The sequence below is a fragment of the Phyllobates terribilis genome, unplaced genomic scaffold, assembly GCF_046119375.1.
Source record: "Phyllobates terribilis strain yellow unplaced genomic scaffold, ASM4611937v1 Scaffold_9__5_contigs__length_417890890, whole genome shotgun sequence".
NCBI classification, from domain to species: domain Eukaryota; kingdom Metazoa; phylum Chordata; class Amphibia; order Anura; family Dendrobatidae; genus Phyllobates; species Phyllobates terribilis.
Window position 1 is genome coordinate 376,576,304 of NW_027362769.1, and position 27,844 is coordinate 376,604,147.

The 27,844-nt window shown below is 44.4% G+C and overlaps 1 protein-coding gene across 1 annotated transcript in view; it reads right to left on the bottom strand.

Moving 5' to 3' along the window:
* The window catches only part of LMF1 (lipase maturation factor 1), a 214,089-nt gene extending 188,375 nt beyond the window's left edge, over positions 1-25,714 (bottom strand). The window contains exons 1-3 of the mRNA XM_073648433.1: positions 25,418-25,714; positions 17,104-17,413; positions 407-417 (exon numbers count right to left, since the gene is read on the bottom strand). Of these exons, the coding sequence (XP_073504534.1) occupies positions 407-417; positions 17,104-17,413; positions 25,418-25,613 (517 nt within the window). The 5' untranslated portion in view covers positions 25,614-25,714. The remainder of the gene's footprint in view (positions 1-406; positions 418-17,103; positions 17,414-25,417) is intronic.
* Between the last annotated feature and the right edge of the window lie 2,130 nt (positions 25,715-27,844).

A 27,844-nucleotide genomic window follows, 5' to 3' on the forward strand; every position in this document is an offset into this window, starting at 1 on the left:
AGATTTACTGAAAGACGGCAAGTTTTGGGATGAGAGAAAAAGCACCTACGTGTCGCAAGATCCTGAATATCTCGTTGTTTCAAATCTGCTTACTAGAAAAGAAAAATCGCCATCACGCAACTCTAAAGGAAAGAAATAACGTTTCAACCAACTCTGACCCAAGTGAGGACAATGAACATGCGTCCCTGAGTCAAGTCCAGGGTCTACAGCTCCATCTTCAGATATCAGTTTTCTACTTACGTCGTTGGAGAGAGCCCCTTTACCCCTTTTACATACGGGCTCGTCATGGTCATATTTGGTCAAGGCCCCAATTGCAGTGGAGACGTCACCAGTCCCATACATCATCTTTCCCAGTATACAGCGATAGTAAAAACCAATGGTCAAACTCCTCAGGGGTTTCACTTACCAAAAGAGTACCTGAAAAAGAAGTGAGCAGGGCTTTAGAGGAGCGTCATATAACAATTATAGAGCTTATATAAGGGTGGACAGCTTAATAATACTGGTCTGGACAGTGGTTATGTCTGCAAACAAAACTGGAACATTCTCTAGTGTGAAGAGCTGAAGCCCCACCCATGAGCAACAAGGAGGCGGCCTAATACCAGACCTGCCCCCGAGGAGCTGTTCTACATACAACACTGGACATTCCAGCACCAATTCTATAGACAATCAACACAATTTGGGACAATTTATGAAACTTGGCTCGGTTGCCCAATTGAGATTGAAAAAAACATTGTTTACTACCAATGTTGGATTTTCTTCTGCCCGTGAAGCCGTCAGTGCTTACAATCGGCTGGAAAAAAAAATCCAACATCCTCAATTTTTGGTTTGGATTATAACAATTATCGGATGTTTCACTGAAACAGTCAACGATTGTCCCATATGGTCGAAATTGGCCAACTTTTATCTTTCGTATATGGGGGCCTCTATCTGATAAAACCCCAATAATCTCGTACCCCAGTTAGGGACTTAATCCCACAACATCACACAATCCTGCTAATGTAATAAAAACTCTGTAATCCCATAGAACCCCTTTAACCCTTTACAATCTCCTTAATCTTCTACAGCGCCCTTAATTTCTTATACCCCTTTTAATCTTATATTATCACTTTCATATAACCTCCTTAATCTCATAGACCCTCCTTAAGGCCCTTATACCAATTAGACTAATGTAGGCTGAACCCGCCGAAATCAGTAGGATCAGCCCACAGTTTAATGTATATGGGGGTCTCCCAATTCTTTCCCCTATAGATCATGCTGGGTGAGAGAAGGATCCGGCACTTCTGACCGCTTTCTATTGTGTATTGTGGGCTTTAATCTCACACAGCCTCCTCGATCAGGACCACTAATCAAATATTTTTTTTTTTACCCGGTGTAAATACCGCTGTTCTCCTGAATCCGGGGTTGTTTTTCTCGTCTTCCAGCTCCTCTCCGTTCCTGAGATATGGCCCCTTCTTCCCTGTATATAAATGTGGTCTTTTTAGCCAAGTGGGCCTGGCACTTATGAACACACTTGAAAAGAAGAGTGGAGAACCACACCCACTTGGTCAAAATGAGCAGATTTATATATTTCCGTATCTCAGGAACGGAGAGGCGCAGGAAGAAAAGAAAAACATCGCCGGATTCAGGAGAACGGCGGCATTTACACCAAGTAAAAAAATAATAATACCTCGTTAAGGCTTGTAACAGGTCCCCTTTAATCTCATACAACCTCCTTTTTGAAATTCCATGCCGATATGTCACTAATGATTGAAGAAAAATGAGACACATGTCAGTGTTTAAGGGAGGGGGGTGTTATTAATTAGTGAGTGCACCCTGGAAGGTCCCACTTCAGAGGACAGTCCGTGAACCATATCTCTCCGTCCTTAAGAAACTGCAATTCAGCTTTCCAAGACAGACTTATTAGAGGAAGCCCCGGAGACGGGGGAGCCGGCATTAGCAGTGGGCACAGGATGCTGCAGGGATGCTCTAGCTGTTTATAATGAAATGAATCTTTGAAATCCAATCCCCTCCCCCGAGTGCAAGAACTCAAACCGATCCAGACAGCGCCCGGCGCACAATGATTGTTTAGGTCTGCTCTTTAAATAAGCAAAAGAGAGAAAAAGACAAAAAAAAAAAAAAAAAAGAAGAAAAAAAGTTTCTCTTTTTCAGGAGGACACTTCCTGCGCAGTAATGTGCTGCTTCTCTGTACATCGTACGCAGCGCGAAAGCTAAACGAGAAATTCATCTTGACGGGATCAATAATGAAACGTAAAAGAACGTAAAAGAGAGAACAATCCCTCTATAATGGGAAGTCCTGACACTGACATCCATATAATGTGTAACTAAGTCAGATCTAATATATATGGATAGGCAGGCAGATATGAGAGATTAGGTAAAGAATATATTATATATACAGTATATATATTTTACATAATCTCCCATATCTGCCTACATATCCAATTATGTATCTCATATCTAATCTCAAATCTGTCTACCTACCCATCCATCTGATCAGTCTACCTATCCAACCATCTCATGTCTGTCTACTTATCCATTTATCTATGTAATATCTATTCTCACATCGGTCTACCTATCCATCCATCTCATATCTGTCTACCTATTCACTTATCTATTGAATATCTAATCTCTAATCTATCTCACTATCCATCCAACTGATCTACCTATCCATCCATCTCATGTCTGTCTACCTATCCATCCATCTCATGTCTGTCTACCTATCCATCCATCTCATGTCTGTCTACCTATCCATTTATCTATGTAATATCTATTCTCATATCTGTCTACCTATCCACCCATCTCATATCTGTCTGCCTATACATTTATTCATTTCATATATAATCTGTAATCTATCCATCCAACTGATCTGTCTACCTATCCATCCATCTCATGTCTGTCTACCTATCCATCCATCTCATGTCTGTCTACCTATCCATCCATCTCATGTCTGTCTACCTATCCATCCATCTCATGTTTGTCTACCTATCCATCCATCTCATGTTTGTCTACCTATCCATTTATATATCTCATATCAAATCTCGAATCTGTCTATCTACCCATCCAGCTGATCTGTCTACCTATCCATCCATCTCATGTCTGTCTACCTATCCATTTATCTATATAATATCTATTCTCACATCAGTCTACCTATCCATACATCTCATATCTGTCTACCAATCCACTTATCTATCTCATATCTAATCTCTAATCTGTCTATCTTTCCATCCAACTGATCTGTCTACCTATCCATATATCTCATGTCTGTCTACCTATCCATCCATCTCATATCTGTCTACCTATCTATCATTCTCTTATCTAGCATCTAATATCTATTCGTCTCACTCTTAGCCAATACCCATCCACCTTTCAATTTAAAATCTGTCATTCATTTATCAACCTATCCATCTCTCCATCCATCCTTTCTATCACACATACACCCGCCGCTCAGCCTCTCTCTGGACAATCCTCAGACATCCTGGATGACTTGTGAACACTTCTAGAAGGACGCGATTTCCTGCACTTAGGAGTTTATAGCTGAAATGTTTTGTTAATTGCAGGGAACGTTCTTTATATCTATATTACGTGACCCATACGCTTTTATTATTACAGACAATCATCCCGGGGCAGAATACCGTAAAGTCCGCCGCTCAGACAAATCACAGGGTCTGCGCCTTTATAGGACGATCTGCTCTACGACTTCCCGCTAATCACTGTTATTATCCAAATCACTCCGACACATTAAAGTGTCTGCGAAAGTCAGCGCTTTACGGGGAGTAACGGGGGCCAATTATTGAGGGAGGCTCGACATCTAACGGAGGAAAGCGGATAAGGGACTTGTAAAGCTAAATTCCAATAGTCTGGCACAAAAACGTAGAAATCCACTCTATAAAAATGTGTTTCCGTGACCCTAAAAGATGCGTGAGCTTTACAGCCTCAACCTGGCACTGTGCACACAAAGCTCTTGTAACACTGTGCGAAAAACCTAATTCCTTGATGACGATCTGCAAAATCCGAGCTCCAGGGACAAGAACTGCTGCTTTAATAATAACCCAATCCCGGTGGGTGTTTGAGGGTCTCCTGGCACGGGGGGCCGTGGAGAATCGACCATACTGGGTACGGTAATTATAGGATAATGCTGCAGGTACAGCGGAGGCTCAGTACAAGGAAAACAATCCAGAATTCTGTAGAGCGCGCCCCAGACTCGTCTGCGAACCTAATGTCTGTATCAGACAGCGCTGACTCGATCGTGGGGTCTCGCCCGGGCCGAAATGTGTGTGGTGCGAGCAGCGTCAATCTCAGACAGCTGTTTCCCGTTGCTGCCAAGGCCCGGGCAGACTCAACGTGGTTTTAAGAAGGGGGAAGGAAGCGAACACAGAATGGTAGTAAATGAAACTTGTCTGGTTTCTGGATTCACTTTATTGTGGGTTGTGGAACTCTGAGATCTGGGACACTCATTTCTGCAATTACAAGAGTCGGGATTAACCCCTCACTTGCTTAAGCTGGAGAGCAGTCACTAAGAGCGTCTTCCTCTCCTTGGAGGACCTGTCCGATCCTGCATTAAGCACATAACTCATTGATTTGATTGGACGCTGTGCAATACCTCATTTCACCAGTGGTTGTGCTGCAGAGCGAAACTCAACACTTACAAATCAGATCTCCGAAGCGATCACAACTGATCACTGGAGGTACAGCATGGGGTAAAGGACTTTAAATGACCCTACTTTTAATGACGCAGCCAATTTTTGGTTTTGTTCCTTCCCTTCTTCCAAGAGTCATAATTTCCATCCCCATAGAGTTATGAAAACTTTTTCTTTTCTTTTTTTTTTTTTTTTTGGGGGGGGGGTGAGTAGTAATATTGAATGACACAGTTCATTTTACCATATAATGTGCTGAAAAAAAAGTGAAACAAAATACCAAGTGGGATGAAATGGTGAAAAAAAGAAGACACGATTCCACCATTGTTTTTTTTAGGTTTGTTTGTTTTTTTTTGTGGGGTTTATTGTGCAGTAAATTTGACCTGGCAATGTGATTCTCCAGGTCTGTACAAGTATAGTAAGTTCAAATGATAAAAAAAAACAACTATTATTTCAGTGGCTTAAAATAAAAAATTCAGAACTTTGATGATGAAAAAAAATTGGTTTGAGTTTCCTTTTTCCGAGACACGTAACTTTTTTATTTTTTTTGTTGTTGGCGCTGTGAAGCGGGGGGGGGGGGTGTTCTTTTGCATTTAGAGCTGTAGTATTTAATGTTATCATTTTGGGGCACATAAGACATCTGGATTGCTTATTATTGCATTTTTTTGTTGAAAAAAAGCTATTTTGTTGTTTTGCTTTTTTTTATGTCTGTACTATAACTAATGCCACTAGAGTGTGATCATTCACTCTAAATTCATGAGTAAAATCTGTAAATTCTATATTGAGAAAACACAATTTTTTCCTATTGCTAAGATAGGAGATGACAGTTGGTGCTCATAAAGTTCTATGGAGGGAGGAGCTAGAGGCAGACACAGACATTCTACTGCAAGTTCTCCTGAAATGACAGTTACAGAGGGAGGAGCTAGAGGCAGACACAGACATTCTACTGTAAGTTCTCTTGAAATGACCGTTACAAAGGGAGGAGCTAGAGGCAGACACAGACATTCTACTGCAAGTTCTCTTGAAATGACCGTTACAAAGGGAGGAGCTAGAGGCAGACACAGACATTCTATTGGAAGTTCTCCTGAAATGACAGTTACAGAGGGAGGAGCTAGAGGCAGACACAGACATTCTACTGCAAGTTCTCTTGAAATGACCGTTACAGAGGGAGGAGCTAGAGGCAGACACAGATATTCTGCTGCAAGTTCTCCTGAAATGACCGTTACAGAGGGAGGAGCTAGAGGCAGACATATACATTCTATTGGAAGTTCTCCTGAAATGACAGTTACAGAGGGAGGGGCTAGAGGCAGACACAGACATTCTACTGCAAGTTCTCCTGAAATGACCGCTACAGAGGGAGGAGCTAGAGGCAGACACAGACATTCTACTGCAAGTTCTCCTGAAATGACCGTTACAGAGGGAGGAGCTAGAGGCAGACATATACATTCTATTGGAAGTTCTCCTGAAATGACAGTTACAGAGGGAGGGGCTAGAGGCAGACACAGACATTCTACTGCAAGTTCTCCTGAAATGACCGCTACAGAGGGAGGAGCTAGAGGCAGACACAGACATTCTACTGCAAGTTCTCCTGAAATGACCGTTACAGAGGGAGGAGCTAGAGGCAGACACAGACATTCTACTGCAAGTTCTCCTGAAATGACCGTTACAGAGGGAGGAGCTAGAGGCAGACATATACATTCTATTGGAAGTTCTCCTGAAATGACAGTTACAGAGGGAGGGGCTAGAGGCAGACACAGACATTCTACTGCAAGTTCTCCTGAAATGACAGTTACAGAGGGAGGAGCTAGAGGCAGACACATTTAAATAACAGTTACACATTTAAACATTTTATTTATTTTTTGATCTATAGATTTAAACTGTAACTGTCATTTCAGGAGAACTTGCAGTAGAATGTCTCTGTCTGCCTCTAGCTCCTCCCCCTCTCCATAGAACTTTATGAGCACCAACTGTCATCTCCTATCTTATTAATGGGAAAATCTGTATTCACTGAAGACACATTATACCCATGGAATTGAGAATATTGAGAATGAAACATCAATTCAAGATATGTTACAAAGTTTATTATTTTCACATGTACTAATCAATGACAGAAAAAAATGACTGCTACTCTTTAAGTAATCTGATACAAATGGGTAGCTATGGAAAGGCTGCCTGACAGCCCCATAGATTCGATTCTGGTTGTTAGGCTGTTTATTTCTTAGCAACCAAACTGTCACATAAGACATGAAAAGCAGCTTGACTGTAGTCTTGCCATGCTATCCACGATTGTTTTACCACTCAGATTTTTCTAAATGTAAGCAATTAAGATGATCAATGATCTTTATCTGACTTAAAGGGATTGTCTACCTTTGGGGATTTTTTTTAAATAAATGTATGTATTTTGTGTCAAAAATAATTTTGCAATTAGGTTTCATTAAAAAAATGTTGCATTGTTTAAGTTCTCTAGTCACTGTGTTATCTACTGCTGGCTGCAGAATGAGTTAACTGAGTCTCGGTCAGTGAGCATGTTCTGACCAGAAAGGTTTTTCTGAGCTCCTCTCAGCTGATTTATGACCACATAATGTGCAGGGAAACAAAGCCAAAGGATGCAAAATTTTTAATGAAATCCAATTGCAAAAATGTTTTTTTTAGCCCCAAAGATATGCAATTAAGTAAAAAAAAAAATGTCTCAAAAGGTGAACAATCCCTTTAAAGGGGTTACTCCAATATTCATACACGGATATCAGATACAGCTCGTAAAAAAATGCACTTTTACAATATTCTGCTTATTATAATTTGCAGCCGTTCTTGGGATAGTAACACTTTTCTTTTGTTGCCAGCTCGTTGCCTAGGAGACCGACCACCGCTGCTGTCTTGTGGGTAAGCACTGCACTGAAGCTGGCCGGGATTAGGCGGTAACAGTGCGCTCCAGCTTCCAAAGAGCGCTTACAAGGTCAACAGAAAAGAGCTTTTAAGCACTGTGCATGTCGTCTAGCAGCGGTGGTCGGTCTTCAAGGCAACAAGCTGTAAAACAAAAAAGTGTTAATATCTCAAGAAGGACTAAATATTTTAACATGCAGTAAATAGCAAAATTGCTTGTATTTACAAGAACTATCTGACAATACCCCATTTACGAAGATGGTGAAAACCCCTTTAAATTATCATATATAATCTAGTCCTAATCTTACCAGTCTCTACAGTCACAATATCCATATTCAGCTGAAATCTGACATCACTATTTCGGCAGGACCGGAGGAGCGCTCCTCCCAACTTTCCAAGTGGTCCAGAATGATCTTACATAACCAATAAATGACTTTTTAAGAAGTGGCCCATGATTGACACAGAAGTGATGATCCCGATGTCAGAGGACTGGATGAGAAAAACATAAAAAAAAAACCTTTCCCATACAAGGAAGAGAAATGTAAAGTGAATTATCTCATTAAATCCAAGTCACCGCCAGGATCTTTGGCCTATTTCTCCAGGACACTGCGAGGCGGACTGGTGCCTGATTTGGTTATCTCTATGAATGGCCCTCGGCCACCGATTTTCATTGTGGAAATTGGCTTTTGTCAAGTTATGTAAGGGCCAGATTAAAAGATGTGAAGGCAAGCAGTGCTTCTTCATTCGTTCTACCCCCCTGGGGAAGAGGAAGATTGTGCTGATTCTGGAAATCCACAAACATTGGGATACATTACAGAGCTCAGTTGTCTGACTGCGGGAAGAAGATTTAAAGGGATCTGTCATATTCATGAGCTGATGACCCGTGAGATATGCAGCCTGACAACCTTATATATGGGTGCCGTAATTAAGCAACGTATATCTAGTAATCAGGTCTGAGAAGACCCAGCTAATTTATTCGGCAGAACCTCGAGGCCACACTCGTTCCTGTCACGGACCTCGAGGCCACCCTCGTTCCTGTCACGGGCCTCGAGGCCACACTCGTTCCTGTCACGGGCCTCGAGGCCACACTCGTTCCTGTCACGGGCCTCGAGGCCACCCTCGTTCCTTTCACGGACCTCGAGACCAACCTCGTTCCTTTCACGGACCTCGAGGCCACCCTCGTTCCTTTCACGGACCTCGAGGCCACCCTCGTTCCTTTCACGGACCTCGAGGCCACCCTCGTTCCTTTCACGGACCTCGAGGCCACCCTCGTTCCTTTCACGGACCTTGAGGTTATTCTTGATTCTTGTTCTTTTCATTGACCTTTGAGTCATTATAAAAGGTTACTAGATTATCAAACATTAATCACAAGGAGAATATTCTGTGGGGTCATCAAGGGACTGTGAATGACCAGATATGTCTGTCACAGCAATGAGAATGACCTGAAGGTGCAATGGGAAATATCCCCAAAGTTATGAAGGTCCATCAAAGGGAAAAATAACAACATTAAGGTCAGTCAAGGCAATGAGAATGATTTCAAGATCAATCAAGGAAATGATAATGACCTTGAAGATCCACCAAAAAAATGTGAATGACCTGAAGAAAACGAAAATGGACTGAAAGGTAATGAAAATGACCTGATGGTCCATCGAAAGAATGAGAATATGCAATAGGACCATTAATTGCAGGAGAATGACCTGAAGGTCCATAAAAAGCATGAGAAGAGAATAAAAATGAGCTGAAGGTCTATCAAAAGAATGAGACTGGCTCGAAGGTCCACTAGCAGAATGAAAATTACTTGAAGGTACATAAAAAGAAGAAAAATGATCTGAAAGTTCATCAAAGCATGAGAATGGCCTTAAAGTCCATACAGGGAATGTGAATGACCGGAAGAATCATAATGACAATGAACTGAAGGCTCCGCAAGGGAATAAAAATGACTTGATTGTCTATAAAGTACATGAAAATGACCTGAAGATTCACCAGGAAAATGAGAGTAACCTGAAGGTCCACGAAAACAACGAGATTGACAAGTAGGTTCACAAAAAGAACGAGAACGACCCACAGGACCACAAAAACAATGAGAAAGACAAGCCTGTCCACGAAAAGAACGAGAATTGCTCAAAGGTCAGTGAAAAAAACGAGAATGGCCTCAAGGTCCATGAAAAGCATGAGAGTCAATCAAAAGTCTGAGACTGGCCTGAAAGTCCATCAAAAGCATGAGCATGACCCAAAAGTTCATCAGGGAAATAAGAATGACCTGAAGGTCCACCAAAAGAAAACAAATAGCCTGAAGGTCCATCAAAAGCATGAAAATGACCTGAAGATTCACCAGGAAAATGAGAGTAACCTGAAGGTTCATCAAAGAAATGAGAATAGCCTGACGGTCCCTCAAAAGAATAAGAATGACCTGAAGGTCCATCAAAAGAGTGACAATGCCCTGACTGTTCATCTATACCTTTAGAAAGAGCTGAAGGTCTATCAAAAGCAAGAAAATAAAGGTGGAAGAAGAATGTCCAACAAGGAAATTAAATTGATCAGAAGATCCATGAAAGAAAAAATGGTAGTGAAGTAAAGGTTCATCAAGGGAATAAAAATTACGTGAAGGTCCATTCTAGTGAATGAGAATGACCTCAAGGTTCATCATGGGAATGAGAAGGACCTGGGCGGTAATCAAGGGAATGGGTGGAGAGCAGAGGCAATCTTCTCAGCATTCCAGTTTACTGGCATGATCCCCAATGAATAAATATATTAGCAGGGATTTATAATATAGACATATGGATTCCTTTTCGATCTATAGGCTTCGGGTCATCATGGCAAGTTGTACCCTTCAGCTGCTGCAACAATGCCGTTGGCACCGTCTCGCCAGCATTCTGGAAGGAAGAAGGGACGTGTGAGTTTGGCTTTGAAACTGATCCCCTCGTCTCTCACCGGTGACACAGGAAGTTTCCCCAATGCTTCTTCCTCTGCAGGAAGGATGACCCCCTATGAGCCCTGTACATTGACTTTTAAAAGTCTCGCGGATAATCTGCTTCCCTTTTTGTCTTCTATCCTCAAGTCTGTGAAAAACATGAATTAAAACAAAGGCGACTCTGTTCCCCGGGCCAAACAGAAGGGACAGATAAAAGGAGGTAGGAATGGGCAATTAACCGAGCATCGAGGGTGCCGAGCGCTCCTTCTGCAGCCGATCTATGATGTGCATCCTGGAAATACGCACGTGCTCCATGGATATGTATGATCTGGGAATATGTGACCGTAGGGTGCGAGGAGAAATTAAGTATGGTCATTTTTTTGCACTGGTGAACCAGAGAGCTCAGGATGAACTCAGGATCCAACCCCAAAGATCCTGAGAAGGAAGGAGCCGCAGAGCTGATTTAGCTCTACCCTGCACAGTGGTGCCAAAACTTTTACAAACCCGTATTAACCAATCGTCTTGCACCAGTCTCCTCGCCATAAATCAAGGCCAATCCCTGATGGGCGGCTAAGGACGAGTGCACATTCTGCCAGTAAACAGAAGCTAAAAAACATCTCACCTGTGACCGGCCGAGCGTGCCCAGGTACAAGCAATGGTGCCAGCGCTCAGGTGAGCAGTATCGGTAATCAGGGACCTTGCCGGGGAGCAGGTGCGGGCAGTGACGGATCAGTCAGCAGCTACGGGGAGCGGTAGCTGCTCTCCATAACACAGGAGCGCAGCCTGATAAAGCTGCCCATCATGTGTGTCACAGTGCGTGCACAATCATAATGCACCTTCCTCCTCGCTGACCCATGGCCGCAGTGTAATGAAAGGTACAAGTACGCACCAGTGAGCTCCAGCAATGAGGCGTCTTCTGCTGCGATTCCTTCTGAGCATAAAAAAGAAACTAATATGCTGTTTGATGTAAGACTTGTCACAATGGGCCCGAGCTCCAGTGCTGTCTGGGAATCTGGCCCACTGGTAGGATGGAGTGACAGCTGCGTATGGGGCGAAGTGCAACTAATACTCCCTCCAGGTGCAGCCACATACCAGGGGGACTCTTAAAGGGGCTGTGCAGTTACTTACAAAATATTAAATTAGTCATCCTGTATTACACTCCAGAGCTGCACTCACTATTCTGCTGGTGCAGTCACTGTGTACATACATTACATTACTGATCCTGAGTTACATCCTGTATTATACTCCAGAGCTGCACTCACTATTCTGCTGGTGGAGTCACTGTGTACATACATTACATTACTGATCCTGTAATGATCCTGAGTTACATCCTGTATTATACTGCAGAGCTGCACTCACTATTCTGCTGGTGCAGTCACTGTGTACATACATTACATTACTGATCCTGTACTGATCCTGAGTTACATCCTGTATTATACTCCAGAGCTGCACTCACTATTCTGCTGGTGCAGTCACTGTGTACATACATTACATTACTGATCCTGAGTTACATCCTACATTATACTCCAGAGCTGCACTCACTATTCTGCTTGTGCAGTCACTGTGTACATACATTACATTACTTATCCTGTACTGATCCTGAGTTACCTCCTGTATTATACTCCAGAGCTGCACTCACTATTCTGCTGGTGCAGTCACTGTGTACATACATTTCATTACTGATTCTGAGTTACATCCTGTATTATACTCTAGAGCTGCACTCACTATTCTGCTGGTGCAGTCACTGTGTACATACATTACACTACTGATTCTGAGTTACAACCTGTATTATACTCCAGAGCTGCACTCACTATTCTGCTGGTGCAGTCACTGTGTACATACATTACATTACTGATCCTGAGTTACATCCTACATTATACTCCAGAGCTGCACTCACTATTCTGCTGGTGCAGTCACTGTGTACATACATTACATTACTGATTCTGAGTTACATCCTGTATTATACTCCAGAGCTGCACTCACTATTCTGCTTGTGAAGTCACTGTGTACATACATTACATTACTTATCCTGTAATGATCCTGAGTTACATCCTGCATTATACTCCAGAGCTGCACTCACTATTCTGCTTGTGAAGTCACTGTGTACATACATTACATTACTGATCCTGAGTTACATCCTGTATTATACTCCAGAGCTGCACTCACTGTTCTGCTGGTGCAGTCACTGTGTCCATACATTACATTACTGATCCAGTACCGATCCTGAGTTACATCCTGTATTATACTCCAGAGCTGCACTCACTGTTCTGCTGGCGCAATCACTGTGTACATACATTACATTACTGATCCTGTACTGATCCTGAGTTACATCATGTATTATACTCCAGAGCTGCACTCACTATTCTGCTGGTGCAGTCACTGTGTACATACATTACTGATCCTGTACTGATCCTGAGTTACATCCTGTATTATACTCCAGAGCTGCACTCGCTGTTCTGCGGTGCAATCACTGTGTACATACTGTACATTACATTACTGAACCTGAGTTACATCCTGTATTATACTCCAGAGCCGCACTCATTATTCTGCTGGTGCAGTCACTGTGTACATACATTACATTACTGATCCTGAGTTACATCCTGTATTATACTCCAGAGCTGCACTCACTATTCTGCTGGTGTAGTCACTGTGCACATACATTACATTACTGATCCTGAGTTACATCCTGTATTATACTCCAGAGCTGCACTCACTATTCTGCTGGTGCAGTCACTGTGTACATACATTACATTACTTATCCTGTAATGATCCTGAGTTACATCCTGTATTATACTCCAGAGCTGCACTCACTATTCAGCTGGTGCAGTCACTGTGTGCATACATTACATTACTGGTCCTGAGTTACATCCTGTATTACACCCCAGAGCTGCACTCACTATTCTGCTGGTGCAGTCACTGTGTGCATACATTACATTACTGGTCCTGAGTTACATCCTGTATTATACTCCAGAGCTGCACTCACTATTCTGCTGGAGCAGTCACTGTGTACATACATTACATTACTGATCCTGAGTTACATCCTGTGTTATACCCCAGAGCTGCACTCACTATTCTGCTGGTGCAGTCACTGTGTACATACATTACATTACTGATCCTGAGTTACATCCTGTATTATACTCCAGAGCTGCACTCACTATTCTGCTGGTGCAGTCACTGTGTACATACATTACATTACTGATCCTGTACTGATCCTGAGTTATATCCTGTATTATACCCCAGAGCTGCACTCACTATTCTGCTGGTGCAGTCACTGTGTACATACATTACATTACTGATCCTGAGTTACATCCTGTGTTATACCCCAGAGCTGCACTCACTATTCTGCTGGTGCAGTCACTGTGTACATACATTACATTACTGATCCTGTACTGATCCTGAGTTATATCCTGTATTATACCCCAGAGCTGCACTCACTATTCTGCTGGAGCAGTCACTGTGTACATACATTTCATTACTGATTCTGAGTTACATCCTGTATTATACTCCAGAGCTGCACTCACTATTCTGCTGGTGCAGTCACTGTGTACATACATTACACTACTGATTCTGAGTTACAACCTGTATTATACTCCAGAGCTGCACTCACTATTCTGCTGGTGCAGTCACTGTGTACATACATTACATTACTGATCCTGAGTTACATCCTACATTATACTCCAGAGCTGCACTCACTATTCTGCTGGTACAGTCACTGTGTACATACATTACATTACTGATTCTGAGTTACATCCTGTATTATACTCCAGAGCTGCACTCACTATTCTGCTTGTGAAGTCACTGTGTACATACATTACATTACTTATCCTGTAATGATCCTGAGTTACATCCTGCATTATACTCCAGAGCTGCACTCACTATTCTGCTTGTGAAGTCACTGTGTACATACATTACATTACTGATCCTGAGTTACATCCTGTATTATACTCCAGAGCTGCACTCACTGTTCTGCTGGTGCAGTCACTGTGTCCATACATTACATTACTGATCCAGTACCGATCCTGAGTTACATCCTGTATTATACTCCAGAGCTGCACTCACTGTTCTGCTGGCGCAATCACTGTGTACATACATTACATTACTGATCCTGTACTGATCCTGAGTTACATCATGTATTATACTCCAGAGCTGCACTCACTATTCTGCTGGTGCAGTCACTGTGTACATACATTACTGATCCTGTACTGATCCTGAGTTACATCCTGTATTATACTCCAGAGCTGCACTCGCTGTTCTGCTGGTGCAATCACTGTGTACATACTGTACATTACATTACTGAACCTGAGTTACATCCTGTATTATACTCCAGAGCCGCACTCATTATTCTGCTGGTGCAGTCACTGTGTGCATACATTACATTACTGATCCTGAGTTACATCCTGTATTATACTCCAGAGCTGCACTCACTATTCTGCTGGTGTAGTCACTGTGCACATACATTACATTACTGATCCTGAGTTACATCCTGTATTATACTCCAGAGCTGCACTCACTATTCTGCTGGTGCAGTCACTGTGTACATACATTACATTACTTATCCTGTAATGATCCTGAGTTACATCCTGCATTATACTCCAGAGCTGCACTCACTATTCAGCTGGTGCAGTCACTGTGTGCATACATTACATTACTGGTCCTGAGTTACATCCTGTATTACACCCCAGAGCTGCACTCACTATTCTGCTGGTGCAGTCACTGTGTGCATACATTACATTACTGGTCCTGAGTTACATCCTGTATTATACTCCAGAGCTGCACTCACTATTCTGCTGGAGCAGTCACTGTGTACATACATTACATTACTGATCCTGAGTTACATCCTGTGTTATACCCCAGAGCTGCACTCACTATTCTGCTGGTGCAGTCACTGTGTACATACATTACATTACTGATCCTGAGTTACATCCTGTATTATACCCCAGAGCTGCACTCACTATTCTGCTGGTGCAGTCACAGTGTACATACATTACATTACTGATCCTGAGTTACATCCTGTATTATACTCCAGAGCTGCACTCACTATTCTGCTGGTGCAGTCACTGTGTACATACATTACATTACTGATCCTGTACTGATACTGAGTTATATCCTGTATTATACCCCAGAGCTGCACTCACTATTCTGCTGGTGCAGTCACTGTGTACATACATTACATTACATTACTGATCCTGAGTTACATCCTGTATTATACTCCAGAGCTGCACTCACTATTCTGCTGGTGCAGTCACTGTGTACATACATTACATTACTGATCCTGTACTGATCCTGAGTTATATCCTGTATTATACCCCAGAGCTGCACTCACTATTCTGCTGGTGCAGTCACTGTGTACATACATTACATTACTGATCCTGAGTTACATCCTGTGTTATACCCCAGAGCTGCACTCACTATTCTGCTGGTGCAGTCACTGTGTACATACATTACATTACTGATCCTGTACTGATCCTGAGTTATATCCTGTATTATACCCCAGAGCTGCACTCACTATTCTGCTGGAGCAGTCACTGTGTACATACATTACATTACTGATCCTGAGTTACATCCTGTGTTATACCCCAGAGCTGCACTCACTATTCTGCTGGTGCAGTCACTGTGTACATACATTACATTACTGATCCTGAGTTACATCCTGTATTATACCCCAGAGCTGCACTCACTATTCTGCTGGTGCAGTCACAGTGTACATACATTACATTACTGATCCTGAGTTACATCCTGTATTATACTCCAGAGCTGCACTCACTATTCTGCTGGTGCAGTCACTGTGTACATACATTACATTACTGATCCTGTACTGATCCTGAGTTATATCCTGTATTATACCCCAGAGCTGCACTCACTATTCTGCTGGTGCAGTCACTGTGTACATACATTACATTACATTACTGATCCTGAGTTACATCCTGTATTATACTCCAGAGCTGCACTCACTATTCTGCTGGTGCAGTCACTGTGTACATACATTACATTACTGATCCTGTACTGATCCTGAGTTATATCCTGTATTATACCCCAGAGCTGCACTCACTATTCTGCTGGTGCAGTCACTGTGTACATACATTACATTACTGATCCTGAGTTACCTCCTGTATTATACTCCAGAGCTGCACTCACTATTCTGCTGGTGCAGTCACTGTGTACATACATTACATTACTGATCCTGAGTTACATCCTGTATTATACTCCAGAGCTGCACTCACTATTCTGCTGGTGCAGTCACTGTGTACATACATTACATTACTGATCCTGTACTGATCCTGAGTTATATCCTGTATTATACCCCAGAGCTGCACTCACTATTCTGCTGGTGCAGTCACTGTGTACATACATTACATTACATTACTGATCCTGAGTTACATCCTGTATTATACTCCAGAGCTGCACTCACTATTCTGCTGGTGCAGTCACTGTGTACATACATTACATTACTGATCCTGTACTGATCCTGAGTTACATCCTGTATTATACTCCAGAGCTGCACTCACTATTCTGCTAGTGCAGTCACTGTGTGCATATATTACATTACTGATCCTGAGTTACAGCCTGTATTATACTCCAGAGCTGCACTCACTGTTCTGCTGGTGTAAGCTCTCTCATTCTCAGCAGACCCATGATGTGCTTTAACCTCTCCACAGGGGTGGACTAGCCCAGGGCACTCACCATAGTTGTCCCACACTCACTATAGAGTGGTACAGGACCCACAGTGCCCCCATCAGGATCATGTTGGCGCATCCAGTTATCACAATGAAGGCGGACACTACAAGGCCCAGCAGAGCAATGTTATCCAGGTGGGCATCCATGGTGGACCAGTCCAGTAGCCAGAGGACGGTGGGCGCGTGGCTGATGGCTTCCATGCCAATCGTGCCTTTGCAGTGCTGCTTGATGTTTTCTAGGTGCTGCCTGCATGGCAGTAACCCCCGATCCCCGATCAGCTGCTTGTTTTGGTGAAAAGCCACGAGGAAAGCCACGACTACGAGAGAGGAAGAGACACGAGTAAGTGGGGGGGTCGATACATGGAAAGAAATGCTGCAGCAATACATTACTTCTGTCTGCTCTCAACTAGTGTCAGTCTTCACTGCAATCCTAGCATTTTATTCAGACCTGACTAATATAGCCGTGCATAAGGATTAGGGGTCTGGTCTAGAGTCCAGTTAATATCAGGGGTACGGTCTGGGGGCCTGAGTCATTTTAGAGGACTATTTTGAAGTCCAATCCATTTTAGATCTGTCATAGGGTTCTAAATTTTATTTTAGGGGTACGGTCTGGGGGCTGAATTAATTTTATGGGCTTGGTATGGAGTCTGACTGAGATTGGGGGGGTGCTAATTTAAGGTCTTTATGAAATCAGTGGTGTAACTGCATTTCGAGCACTAGGGTCCTATCAGGGGTCAGAATTATTTTAGGGGACTGGTCTGGGGTCTGAATCATTTTTAGGAGCTTGGAATGCGGTCTAACTGAGATTAGAGGGGCAGATCTAGGGTCTGTAGGAGTTTAATTGTCTTGTTCTGTGGTGTTACTGCATTTGGAGGCCTAAGTAATTTGGGGGTCTGAACTAATTTTAGGGGTCTGAATTCATCTTAGGGGTGTGGTCTGGTTTCATCTTAGGGGTGTGGTCCGGGGGGGGTTTGAATTCATCTTAGGGGTGTAGTCCGGGGGGGGGGGTCTGAATTCATCTTAGGGGTTTGGTCCGGGGGGGGGTCTGAATTCATACTGTGGGTGTGGTCCGGGGGGGGGGGGTCTGAATTCATCTTAGGGGTGTGGTCTGGGGAGTCTGAATTCATCTTAGGGGTCTGGTCTGGGGTCTGAATTCATTTTAAGGGTCTGGTCTGGGGTCTGACAGATTTGGAGAGGGTCTTTATGAGTTGAATAGCCTGGATCTGTGCTATAAATGAATTTGGGGGCAGAGGTGAGGGGATCTTTACTAAAACCTCCTCAGCACCCCTGTCCTATAATGTAGCATAGTAAAGCCGCAGCCAGTGCCCCCACCCCGGAGCGCAGACTTGCCCCCCGGAGACCTTTATCCCAATCTGTCCGTGTGGTCAAAAACATTCGCCCCTGTCCTAAAAATATCAGCAGGTCCTTGCAGAAGGTGGAGGCGCTCGTCCATGACCCGGCATGGGGGAGTCATAAAAAAGTGCCAGCGCCTCCCTCCGCCAATAAAGCCACTTTCATTGCAGCAGACGAACATTATCTGCCCCGTAAACGCGGCCGCCGCGGCCAAGCGGAAGCGCTGTTCCTGCGCAGTCTGTCTGAGGGATTTAATTACAGCCGTGAGCCTGGGACCGGAGCCTGTAAGAGAGCGCAGCTCTGATCGGCTGCATTAACTCTTTTTTTTTTTGCATTTTTTTGTGCCCGGCGAAGTCCCAATACCCAAGTCCTGTCGCCGTGACATACAGAAGTCCACATTTTCCCCCTGGTTTCTGCTCAGTTATGGCTGCAATATACAGAGGGGCTTCTGGGATATAACAAACGTTAGCAAAAGACGAAGACAAAAAAATACATTTTCTGAGAACGACCGACATCACCCAGAACACGAGCAGAAGGCAGCGAGGAGCAGAGCGGCCATCGCCTCAAGATCAATCCTAAAGCTGCAAGGAGGATTCAGAGAAGAATCTGACGATTGCACAACAGGATCATGTGCCGGGACTGCACGGGGTAACCCTGCGGAGGAACAGGACCCTACATGGGACAGTATGTGGCCCTAAAGCCGGAGGGACCACACTGACCTCCCGGGACAGCTGAGTGTGCCCAACCCACAGCAGATCCATACAGAGGCCGAGCAGTCTCACAGCGTGCCTATCAGTCCCACACAGTGCCCAAACACCAGCCCTAAAGGGCCAAACAGTCCCGCAGGGTGGCCAAACAACAGTCCTGGAGAAAGACCAAACACCAGCCCTAAAGGGCCAAACAGTACCACAGGGTGCCCAAACAACAGTCCCGGAGAAGGACCAAACAGTCCCACAGGGTGCCCAAACAACAGTCCCAGAGAAGTCCCAAACACCAGCCTTAAGGGGCCCAAACAGTCCGACAGGGTGCCCAAACAACAGTCCCAGAGAAGGACCAAACACCAGCCCTAAAGGGGCCAAACAGTCCCACAGGGTACCAAAACAACAGTCCCAGAGAAGGGCCAAACAGTCCCACAGGGTGCCCAAAGAACAGTCCCAGAGAAGGACCAAACACCAGCCCTAAAGGGGCCAAACAGTCCCGGAGAAGGACCCAACATCAGCCCTAAAGGGGCATAATAGTCCCACAGTGTGCCCAAACAACAGTCCCAGAGAAGGACCAAACACCAGCCCTTAAAGGGCCAAACAGTCCCACAGGGCGCCCAAAAAAAAGTCCCAAAGAGTGCCTCAATTGTCCCATAGAAGGCCCAAACTACAGCCTCACAAAATGCCCAAACCACAGCCCCACACGGTGACCAAACGTCAGTCCCAGAAAAAGATCAAACAACAGCCCCACAGGGTGGCCAAACAACAGTCCCATAAAGGGGCCAAAGAGTCCCAGGGAGTGCCTAAACTGTCCCATAGAAGGCCCAAATGACAGCCACATGGGGCCCAAACGACCGTCCCACAGGGCGCCCATACTGTTGTTTTGCACTGTATTGGGCAGCTGAGTACCCAGATACAGCCACTGAACATTCAAAAATAGTCAAAATGGTAAAGCAACAGTCCTGGAGAACACCCCAATAGTCCTACAGAGGGCCCAAAGGTCCTTTAGAGGGTGCAAACAACAGTCCCAAAGAATGCAGAACAACGGTCCCATAATATGCCTTACTGCGTGTTATGGAGCAATACACGGTGCCAGGATCTCTGTACATGGGTTCGGATAAACCGGCTTTGTGGAAAATGTGGAGTGACCCGACCTCTGGACGCTGACGGTGACACATTTTGGAGTCGGGGTAAAAGAACTGACACTTCTCACCCCATCTTGGTATCTGGGGCGGATCGCTGGTACTGGGCCCCCCAACGTCCTTTATAACCTGGATCCTCGCATCAACTTATTCTTCATTGTGCTTCACCTAATTTCACCTGTGATTCATTTACGCCTCCGACATCGGAAAACAAAATACAAAAAAACCTAAATCTTGATGATCCCATAATAACAGTAAATCCAAGGAACCCGGGAACCCCCTATACACCCGGGAGATCATCCGGCACTGAGTGCTGAACATGGACACAGCAGACCGAAGTGTGTCCATGGTGATACTCTACAAATCGAGGCCCGGGCAGCCTGCTGCCCAGCAGGGATCGAAGGTAGGATAACAACAGGATCTACACTGGGTGGAGACGTAGGGAGCTGTATACACAAAACGGGAGATTTTTTTTTTTTACTTTTATTTGGAAAGTTGCTTCACTTTGCAGCATCAGTCTGTCCGAACGTGCACCGAATGCCACCCAGACGCAACAACACTCTCCCCGCTAATCACCGGCGGAAGACAGAGGCCTCCGATAGACGTCGATGTAAATCCTATAATATTTTTTTTTTTAAGCTCCAACTTTAATTATGAACATGAACATTCACCAAAATATAATTTTCCATGGTTATTTCAACGAAATTTCTGAAGAGCTGCGTGAAACCACAGCCAATTAAGAGCGCAGGGAGGAGGAGGGGAGCGGGGCCAATTTTAGGAGGAGAGTGGTATATTTCACGCACACAGATCAGCGGGACTGACGGGAGCACAAGAGTCCGATGTCTGCTCTGTTATAAGGATGTAATGATCGCGGCGCAGACACGGCTGACGCCTTCTAGGGATTTTTAAGTAAAACTTCGTATAGTTCCATTAATACAGGATCCATACTACACAAGGTTTCCTAGAAGATTTTCCACAATCATACAATTGTCAAACGTGTGACAATAAGAGGGGACGTCAAAGCTTTGGCGTCCCCAAACCCAAAAGTAAAAAATGTATCCAAAAATTGAAAATAAATCCAAAAATAAGATTCTATTCTAATTTAATTTTCCTCATATCTCTTGTTCTTAGATTCTGAGTGGCAGCTAACTTCATCAGCCATGGTGGCTGTCACGGGCTGTTTTTTCCGTCACCTGGACATCCAAATCGATTTTCCTCTCTCAACCCTTCCTGGCAGTCTAGACGTCCCCCTCTCCTGTACCACCAAGTTCCCAGTGTGGACTCCTCTGGCGGCAGCTTTTCAACTAAAGGACTGGGCATGTTGAAATCCAACATGCCCGATCTTTCTTTCTTTCTCAGAACATTGGAGGAAAATTGATTAAACGACCCCCACCTAAATCAGGACATTTATACAGGAACCCTAAAGGATTTTTTTGGGACTTAAAGAGTGATGTCTTGTCCTTAGGATTTGCACCGATCACGTGATTGAAGGAGGCAGGAAGTGGCACAGCGCCATACATTGTGTAGTGGTCGAGAATGGTATTGCAAGCTCTCTGCTATTCACGGACCTATACTGCTTCCGAAGCGCCGTAGTACCTTGGGGGTACCAGGAGGCAATCCTCCACTTTTAGGGTATGTCATAGTAATACGAGACAGGAATACCTCAACAAACGTGGTAAAAACCTTTTAGCTAATGGAGACTGGTGCAAATCACCGTCCGATTCTCACATAATGGCCTGATTGCTTTTTAAAATGGTCATTTTTGGACCCCTTTCTGCACCCCCCCAGCTCCCATCTCAAGCTGTTCTCAGCTGGAGCAGCTGGGGTGGAACATTAGCTTTTTTCGTCGCAGGGAGAATATCTGATTTTCCGCCACATTTCTAACACAAGCTCTCAGGAGAGAGGAGGGATGGCGCAAATTCCTCTCCTCAGTAGTGAAGGAGCTGCACACATGAGCAGTCCTCCGGGTGCACGCCCAGGACACAAGTCACACAAGTACAGCTGTCCCACCGCGCCGGGTGCAAGATGTGCCGCAAAAAGTCAATTAGTGACAATTTGGAAGGAAAATTGCCAAAATATTAGCGCCCTTAACAAAATCTGCTGTCTGTCTTGGAGCTGCAAAAATCCATGTGTGCTTGATGCAGATTCTGATGCGGATTTTAGCGCGGATTTTACTCTAAAGAGTGAAAAATCTGCACAAAGGATTGTGCCTCTGTAGGACCTGGCGATCACAAGATCGCTGTTCTCTGCCAACATAGCAGAGCTGCTGGGTCTTACCACACCCTGATCATCTCTGCCAGTGACGCCCTGGCAAGGTAGGGTTTTTCTTTTTTTCCCTGTAACTGGGGCTCCTATGGATTCCTCAGTTACAGTGGGGAACAATGAAAAAAAATAAAATAAATGGTCCCCAGAAATTTTTTTTCAATTCCTTAGAGAATAAATTATGAAAAATATAAAACATATGCAGAAAAAAAAATAAATGTATTCTACATATAGAATACATTTTTATTACATACATGTATAAAACAAAAACTAAGACAATTTTTTTAAATATATATACAGTATATATATATTGCAAAGAAAAATTATATAGAATGATACAGTAATTTACATGTACAAAACAGAGCGAAAAAAAATATTACAATCTGTTCTGTTTAAAACAAAAGCCTCAAATGGACGCAACAATGAAAAAAAAATATATATATAGCTGCTGAAAAGAAAAAGAGGCCAAAAAAATAAAGGATAAAAAATAAAAATTGGCATTAAGGGGTTTAACTTTTACAGCAGCTCAACGAGAATTAGCAACATTTCTTCCATTGTAAAGTCCAGGCTTAAGTCTGCAGTGACAAAAATCAGTGGCAAAATCTCCATCTGTAATCAGTAACTCGTGCTGATCCTGGGGCGGTTTTTGGAACAGATTTGCATCCTAAAAAAAAATTTTGCAACAAATTTTTGATGCCCGCATTTACCCTTGGACAGATTTTACCCATAGTATTTTTATATGGATTTTGGAGCAGATTCTGCTATGAAAAACTGCTTCAAATACTTACCTCTGCATTTGAGGGAATATAAGGCCACGGTACACATGGTCAGGTTTTTTTTTTCTATGTGGAAAAATAAGCAACATGTTGATTCTTCAGGTGTTTCTGCTTGAAAAAAATAACCACTTCGAATCTGAATCCACTGAAGCAGATTTCGGAGCGGTTTTTTACCCAGATTTGCTGCATAAACTTTTGTATGTGTATTTTACCCACAAATCAAATAATATAAAGACAGGTGCATGTGCAGAATGATTTGCTCTTCTCACTATTGTCCCCGTACAATGTGAATAATTCCCTAGGACGGGGCATCGGGCCAGGAATGCATCATGTGAGGTCGGTTTGCTTACGACATTTTGCCCAGTTTAAGGTTCCTAATTCAAGACAGCGTCCGGAATCATAGGGGGGGGATCGAGAGGGGCATCTGCCAAGTAAACATCCCCGCGCGGAGCTGGCGGGGTTATCAGGAATGTTCCAGTGCAATCACGGCCTCCGCCAGGAGATGTAGCGCTCGTGCGCTCGGCAGGTCCCTCATGTGAAATCGCTATAGCAAAAGTGGTTTTCATTAAACACAAACGTGACCCTGAGCGAATCCACAACCGAAGGCTGAAAATCCAGAGAGCGGGATCGTCCGTCACTTCTCATATATGTGCTGCACCCATTTCAGGAAAGAGGAGACCGAGTATCCAAAATGTGAGCAATAAACCAAGAACAATGTAAAGAGCCGAACAACTAATACAAGAGGTTTCTCCAAATTCTACACAAAGGACTTTTACATACTCCTGCAGTCTCCGAATTACTCACCCCTGCATGACAAGCATCTGTAGTGTGCCTGGAGGAGAAGAATGAAGAACACGCTGAAAAGAGCACCCTGAATACAGTGATACACGACAATGGCTTGGTGATGCCTACAGTAAAGGATGGCGGGGGCTCGGTGATGCTTACAGTAAAGGATGAAGGGGGTTCGGTGATGCCTACAGTAAAGGATGGAGGGGGCTCGGTGATGCCTACAGTAAAGGATGGAGGGGGCTCGGTGATGCCTACAGTAAAGGATGGAGGAGCCTCAGTGATGCCTACAGTAAAGCATGGCAGGGGCTTGGTGATAGTGATACCTACAGTAAAGGATGGTGGGGGCTCGGTGATGGCTACAGTAAAGGATGGCGGGAGCTCAGTGATGATTATAGTAAGTGATGGCGGGGGCTCGGTGATGCCTACAGTAAAGTATGGCAGGAGTCCGGTGATGCCTACAGTAAAGGATGGCGGTGGCTCGGTGATGCCTTCAGTAAAGGATGGCGGGGACTCGGTGATTCATTCAGTAAAGGATGGCGGGGACTCGGTGATGCCTACAGTAAAGGACTGCGGTGGCTCGGTGATACCTACAGTAAAGGATTGGGGGGGCTCGTTGATGCCTACAGTAAAGGATGGCGGGGGCTCGGTGATGCTTACAATAAAGAATGGTGGGGGCTCAGTGATGCCTACAGTAAAGGATGGTGGGGCTCAGTGATGCCTACAGTAAAGGATGGTTGGGGGTGCTCGGTGATGCCTACAGTAAAGGATAGCGAGGGGCTTGGTGATGCCTACAGTAATGGATGGTGGGGGCTTGGTGATGCCTACAGTAAAGGATGGTGGGGGCTCAGTGATGCTTATAGTAAAGGATGACAGGGGCTCAGCGAAGCCTACAGTAAAGGATGACAGGGGCTCAGCAATGCCTACAGTAAAGGATGGCGGGGCTCGGTGATCCCTGCAGTAAAGGATGGCGGGAGTTTGGTGATGCCTACAGTAACGGATGGTGGGGCTCGGTGATCCCTACAGTAAAGGATGGCGGGAGTTTGGTGATGCCTACAGTAACGGATGGTGGGGCTCGGTGATCCCTACAGTAAAGGATGGCGGGAGTTTGGTGATGCCTACAGTAAATAATGTTAGAAGTTAGAAGTCCGGTGATGCCTTAAGTAAAGGATAGCAGGGGCTCAGTGAAGCGTGTAGGGGGTCAGTGATGATTTTTATATATATATATATATATATATATATATATATATATATATATATAAAACACACACACTAGTATACAGTGCACTAGATACACTCACAGTATATGGCCGCCACAGCTCTCAGCAGCACTATTCTAGTCAGCCAGTATGTGCCGGGTAGCAGAGATTCCCTGTGCCTGCCCTGCCGCTTCTCCTCCGGCTCCTTCCTTTCCTCGGCCGCCTCTTCTTTTCCCTTCCTTCTCCTCAGCCTAGATTCGCCGCTGGGCGCCGCCATCTTGTGGCTCACACTGCGCATGTATCACCTGTCCTTATTCTCTGGGCAGCAGAGCGGAGCCCTCAGTGTCCGGCAGGACGGACACAGGGCGGGAGGGGAGACTGCTCGTCCCCAGTGTACCGGTATATTACTCCCGGGAGGAGGGGGTATATAGTGAGAGACCCCGGGATAATATCCAGTCAGTGTGTGGTCGCTCACTGGAGCAGTGTCGTCCTGTCACTTGTATCCGACACATATCGCATCATCGTGGCTCCATTTCCCCTTCAGCAGATCTAAGCTATTTATGAATCGGGTTTTTTTTTGCATTATCTTAAGGGAATATGTGACTTTCCTCAAAAAAAAGTTAAAATTAAACAGCATTTTTGACTCATGAACCGCCTGCGCCATGTACATAATTTTGATGCAGAACAACAACAAAAATCACCATTAAACAAAAGGGAAAAGACATCTCTCCCCCCTAAATTATGCATCGGGGCCAATATTTTTGCCTTTAACTCTTTTTTTTTTTTTTTTGCAAGTTGTTTTAGCACAAGAAAATCACGTTCCGTTAAGTTGCAAAAATGCACTAAAAAAACCAAAATAATCCAGGTGTTCATAAACCCACTCTGGGGCGAGGACTGGAGCACATTTGTGCCAAATTTTGTGACTTTTTTAAAAAGTTGCAATTGATGAATCAGCCGAAAACTTCTGTAAAAAGAAAAAAAATTGGCATAAATGGAGAATATACAAAAAGGAGGCGAAAAGAAGAAAAGGTGCAGATAAAAGGCTCCAGTGTAATAATGCGCCTTTGTATTTGGGGGATTGGCGCAGTCGCCAGGGATTAGTGGCCACGACTTTTGAGGATGGGGCAAACCAAGGATCACTCCAGCCCCTTGTGTTATATTGATGGCCCTTATACATTAGGTGGGCACACATCACACCGAAATTGGCATCACCTGCCACTAAATAATGCCATCCTTGGACCTGCAGGAAAACACGGAGTCGCCCCGTCGGAGCCGTACTTCCAGTAATCCACCGCAGCCCCCCGGCCCGGGTTCTCGCTGTGCCCGCTCAGTCATGGTCAATCGAGTGAGTCCTCTCCATGGAACAATGTGCCTCATTTTCTCGTCCAGCGCTCTGCAAAAAATAAGTGATGTCATCCAGGGTGCGCCCAGCGTACCATCAAGGTGGTTGAGCTGGAGCCAGCAGCGGTGATGAGAGGCCTTTGTTTACTCCTTTCTATCACAATTTATATTGTTTCCATTGGGACCTTGTGGAATAAACTCTGTGTGCAATAAACCCAATGGTGATTCCTTGGGTGTGCATGTATAAAGCGCCCTACCGCCTCTGCCCGCTGTATGTGCCCATGGTGGTACCTCGTGTGGCCCCCACCAAACGGTACGAATAACCACAAGGTATAGCTCCTATGAGCACCATGTACTATGATGCCCAAATAACTGTCATACATTGTAATTGTGCCGTACAGTGCTCAAGTACTGCTATAAAGTGCTCATGTACCGCCACATGGTGCTCAATTACTACTATAAAGTGCTTAAGTACCGCCATACAGAGCTAAAGTACTGCCTTCAATGGAATTGTGCCATACAATGCTCACATACAGCCATATAGTGCCCAAGTACTGCAATACAGTGTTCAAATACTGCCATAAGGTGCTCAAGTACTGCCATACAGTGGCTACATACTGCCATACAGTGCTCAAGTATTACTATACAGTGCTCAAGTACTGCCATAAAATGCTAAAATACTGCCATACAGTTCTCAAATATTGCAATATAGTGCTCAAGTACTGTCATACTTTCCTCAAGTATTGCCATACAGTGCTCAAATACTACTATAAAGTGCTCAAGTACTGCCATACAATGTTCAAGTACCGCCATACAGTGCTCAAGTACTGCCATACAGTGCTCAAATACTACTATAAAGTGCTCAAGTACTTCCATAAAGTGCTCAAGCACTACCGTACAGTGCTTAAGTGCTGCCATACAGTAATCCAATAACAGCTCCATAGATAAAGTCGTCTAATATTACTGATTTTCAGAGCCTACATAACACGACTATACAAATAATATTAAGATACACGATGGGCACAGGTCTTGGGTGCCAGGTCTTCAATGGCGCCCCCTACAACATGAATTGGTTATACAGGTGGCGCCCCCATATGGCTGCATTGCTACAAGCCTGAGCTTTCCTTGCCCGCACAGCGGAGAGGTCGAGATTGTGCCACGGGGGTCATCAATCTGCTTTCCTGCAAT